The sequence below is a fragment of the Hylaeus volcanicus genome, chromosome 3, assembly GCF_026283585.1.
Source record: "Hylaeus volcanicus isolate JK05 chromosome 3, UHH_iyHylVolc1.0_haploid, whole genome shotgun sequence".
Classification (NCBI taxonomy): Eukaryota; Metazoa; Arthropoda; class Insecta; order Hymenoptera; family Colletidae; genus Hylaeus; species Hylaeus volcanicus.
The window spans coordinates 1157698-1162620 of record NC_071978.1 but is presented as its reverse complement, the minus strand read 5'-3'; the positions used below and the strand labels follow the sequence as shown (position 1 = coordinate 1162620).

At 30.6% G+C, this 4923-nt stretch overlaps 1 protein-coding gene across 1 annotated transcript; it reads right to left on the bottom strand.

The window, feature by feature from the left end:
* Positions 1–807: 807 nt before the first annotated feature.
* Positions 808–4832, bottom strand: LOC128874069 (vam6/Vps39-like protein). The gene is made up of 11 exons (XM_054118344.1): positions 4581–4832; positions 4237–4410; positions 3918–4173; positions 3605–3837; positions 3291–3535; positions 2811–3200; positions 2422–2739; positions 1911–2337; positions 1733–1834; positions 1329–1653; positions 808–1247 (listed from the first exon to the last, which is right to left on the bottom strand). Exons 1-11 carry the CDS (start codon positions 4648–4650, stop codon positions 1184–1186), a joined length of 2604 nt encoding a protein of 867 aa, XP_053974319.1. The 5' UTR covers positions 4651–4832; the 3' UTR covers positions 808–1183.
* Between the last annotated feature and the right edge of the window lie 91 nt (positions 4833–4923).

Here is a 4923-nt window from a genome sequence, read left to right as displayed (position 1 = left end):
CGGCGTCGACCTACGCCAGCGTAGCTAGTCCCAGTACCGACCCACCAATAGGAAACATGCGTAACATTACGAACACCTGCAATAATCCACAGCTGATTAAAATTTGAAATGAAAGCCTTTAACTATTATCAAATTTACCTCTATCCTCGTTAACGTTAAATACGATTGTTTTCAACGAGAAACATTGCTACATTCAACATGATACAATTCCTCGATAATTATTATGTTTGAATAATGATAATGATCCTTCAATTTTTAAGGTTATTGACGAATTTGCAAGTAACGTTGAATTTTATTCCTATACGATACATTACTACCACCCATTTTCTTTAAAATTAAAAATGTACAGTAATTAACTTAAGACATCTATGCATTTTTTATAAATGTATAAATAATAATCTGATCGATGTCGATATTACGATTAATCTATTGTATAGCAAACAACCCTAAAAGTAATTAATTTTTTATTCTACTAAAAGATTTAATTAATAAAGCATTCACCTTTACGGCTACATTTATATCGGCATAGTAGGTACCTGCCTTATAACAACTGGCGTAGGAATACAAGATAGCTTATGACATCACTAGTCCCGTTTACCCATTTTCTGGACCGGCACGCCCCATCCTCTCTGTTACACATTGTTATGAAAACTTGGAAAAGTTGTTACATTGTGACAAAAAATATAATTTAAATATTCGAAAATCGAAAGAAATTTAGAAGAGTTTGATATAAAAGCAATGAAACGAACGTACATGAAGCACGTAAAAAAAATTTCTTTTTGTTACCAGAAAATAACACAATACCGATATGTTACGACATCTTTATTTTCATATTATTTGACCTTTTTTAAATTCTAAAATTGAAAAATTAACATATGTATATATACACGCGTATATGCAACAAGTACCGTAGCATTTTATGCAGTTTTCTTCCAACAGTCGTTCTCGGTGTTCTTTTGGAGGGAAATAAATTGTAAATTATGTATCATTGTTTGTATTACAAAATTAAACAAAGCTTAAGACTAGATCACAAAAGTTTTAAAAGGAAGGCAAATGGAAAAATGTATACATTTATATACATAACACGAGCATAAATACATTGCAGTATACATTTTAAATTGTTTAATATAAATACATATAAATTATATGTTCATACGAATACATTATTTAAATTATTTCTTCGTTATGCTCTACGATCTTGACACGAATAGTGTACAATGTCGCCGTTCGGATACCTAGCGAATGCGCTGCAAAAAGTAATTTATATTATGATTGAATTTAGCAACAAAGATTAAACTATATTACTTGTAAAATGTATAAATACAAACCTCTGATTGCCAAATCTTTTCTTACATACTGGACATATGTTAAATTCCGTCATAAGAACGTTTTGCGATTCATAATGCATACGTTGCTCCTGCACTTGTAAGTGTTCAGCATAAAGTAAACCTTTCAAAACTTGTATTCGTCTTCTAGCATTCAGTTTCTCCTGCAAACTAACTTCTAAAAAGTGTTTTATTCTTCCTATCGGCACTGTATCTGGTAGAACATCTAATGCCTTCAATGGATTTATTTTTGATGCATGTTTTTCAAGTAATTCAAGTGCCATTTCCAAATCAGGTTGCGCTGTACGTTGAATCTCGGAACTACATCCTAATAAATATTGTTTTAAATATATACTTACTTTTACTATTTAAAAGCGAATTTGGTATTGTACACAATCAACTTTTACCTGTCTTCAAAACACCATCGTTATCAGGTTTCAATAGCTGTTGAATAAGCATTACGTAAACCTTATCTGCATCGTCAGACTGTTTTTGTTTATCTGCAGTTTCTTCATTTCGAAGTAGTAGAAAAATAATTATATTAATTTGTAAGTCAGTCCCTTGAATATACAAATTAATACTTACTTTGATACCTGTTGTATACATTGTGACAATACTCGGTCGCCTTTGGTATATCATTAAGAATACTAATATATATCGATATGGCTTGTTCGTGGCGTCCCAGTCGTCCAAGAATAATTGCACGTTCCTCGAATAAATTATCAAACGGAAAATGTACTAATATCGTCTCTGGAGTGTAATATACAGATTTCTCTAAAAACTGTTGTAATTTTTGTCTAATATGTTGACCTGCTTGTTTTTCAGCTGGTGTAGCATTATCGCTCATAGATGCTAAACACTTCTCTTTATACTGATGTATTAAAACATTATGACACAGTGAATTAGTTTCATTCCAAATATGTACTACATGCTCCAAATACGTTATAACTAAATCTTTGTAACAACGAAGAAGATAATCCAATACTTTTGGTCTTGGCAACTGCTCAACTTCCTATAATTACAAATACACTACTTATGAAATTGATAAAACCATTACCGAAATAAAGATAAAATATTACGATATATCTAACGTTACCTGTATATCTTCCATAAAAATTCGAAGACCTTGTTCTGGATCTTCATTCAAAACCCAACCAGCAAATTTTAAAATTAAATCCATATGATCTTTGCCAAGATGCTGCAAGTATTGTATTGTTCTCTCGGTGCCCCTGAGACTAGGATCATTTTCTTTAGCATGTTTTTCAAGAAGTTCCAAAGCTTTCCTATGCTGCCCTTTAGTTTGATACAATATGATAAGCTCAGGATACTTTTGATACATTAGTAACGTTTTCTCAGCTTCTGCTAGATGACAATGGTTTAATCTAAGTAACGGCGCTACCAATGCATCAGTCGTCTAAAAAAAAAAATACTCTCTAATACAAATTCGACTAAAATTATTAAATTTTATCAACTGTAAATTATTACCTGCAAATAACATTTTAACAGAGTCGTGTCTATAATTTTTAAAAGCTGTTCGGTAGCTACTGCTGTCATACTTTTTTCTGCTTTTGTATCATTCACTAACTGAAATCTAACTTCGGTAAGAAAAACTATTAATGCGCGCAAACCTTTTTCTAAATCATGATCTTGTAGTTTTGACAAACTGGCTGTTGAATCATTGAGTTCAGGATTATTGCTTGATAGTGTAACTAAATCAGGAAACAATCTAATCACTTCGTATGGATCTGTTCCTAACTTTAAAAATAAATCCATTGCCTCTTGAAATCTTTTGTTACTAAAAAGATAATGTGCGTACAATGTCTGTATTTTATATGTCTGTTTAATTTTTTCTTCTTCGGTTATATCCAATAAACTCTGTAATAATACACAAAATATTTTAATTACTGTAATGTATCTACAATTCCATTTGATAATATTAAGTAAATAAAAATATCGTTTACGTACAGTTAGTTTCAGCGCGAGCTGAAACTGGTTTTGTTCAAGTAATGTTCTAATTTGTAGTGTTACATCGACTGCTCTGACACACCAGATGTGACTAATAGACGCTACAAAAATCTTTCCTTGTTTACATCTATATATAAGTCTAGCTTTGTTCAAGTCTTTTATCGTTTGAATGTGTATGCAACCTTCTATAGTATATACTTCTAATGTGTCATGTACAATTCCAAGTAGATAAGGATCATCCCATGCTGAAATAATGAATGTGACATTAAAATATAATAACTAGAAATATCAAATAGTCATTCTAAATTGTGTACCTATTGCACTTGGTGTATCGGACCATTTAACTGGATTATGTTGAACCAATTCACCTTTTGTATCCATAACAAATGATTGAGAATCTTTGCCTAATACGAAAGAATCATCAGACAATTTTGTAATACTTGGTTCAGGAGACTTTCCAGTTGGAAATAATTCTTTGGGCTTTTCATCCATGGTCAAAATTGTATAAGACAAACCACGGAAACCCAAAATCAGTGATTCACCACACCTATGTTATAATTAAGGCAAATCTTATAATTCTACAGAACTAAATTACTTAATTTGTAACATACATGCAATATACTATACCAAGCTAATTCTCGTGGTATATCTGGTACAGATAGCTCAAACTTTTTCAATTCCTCAAATTTTTTTCCTATGGAACAGTAGAACTGTAGCTTACGTTTTACAGCAACACATAAGTGCACAACTGTATTTTTATTACTAGTTGAACACTCTGTTGATTGTATTGCTAAAGTAAATAATGTAGCACCACGAGTTTTTGGTAGTTGGTAAATTTGTTGAAAATTTGGAGAATTCAAATCATGAACACACACTATATTATCTGTAAAAGAAATAATAAGTTAGTTTGGTTCCCATATAATTCAAAACACAAAGAAACAAATACCTGTTAATATTATCAATAAATTATATTCTGGTACAACATCTATCTGTGTGATCCGTTTTTTATTAAAATTTTTACTATGACGTAATAATTCTAATTTATGACTTTCATCTGATACAGATGGAACGTTATACATCAGGAGATGACCCTCTCTTGTACCGATTAACAAATTGTCATCTGAAAAAATTCATTCCTATTCACTTTACTTCATTTATGTGTATATAAAATTAGATAAAAAATCAAGTAACAGTATTAATTAGTCTAAATGATTAAAAATTGACTGTCTTAGAAAGCTAAGTCAATCGACTAATTAAAAGCTTTTCATATAAAGGTTATGAGTTACCTACCATACGCAGCCATAGACTCTATTTGAACAGAAATATTTAATATCGATGTTTCTTTGTAAGCGTCGTGCATTTTCGTGTATTAAATATAATTCCTCTACTGGTTTTCAAAGTATTAAATCAAAAGGTTAAAAACCATTGATACACTATCAGTTGTCACTGGTTATTATTTGCGTGTTTGACAACCAAGTACATAAAGTGTGTTCAAATAAACTGAAAGTATCATATCGATTGTTTGTTCATACATCCTACGTATGATATGGACATTTACGAAAGTTCTAGTATTTACATTCTTATCATAATTTCTAAGATCTTTATTAATTAAACAAAAAATATTATAACGCAA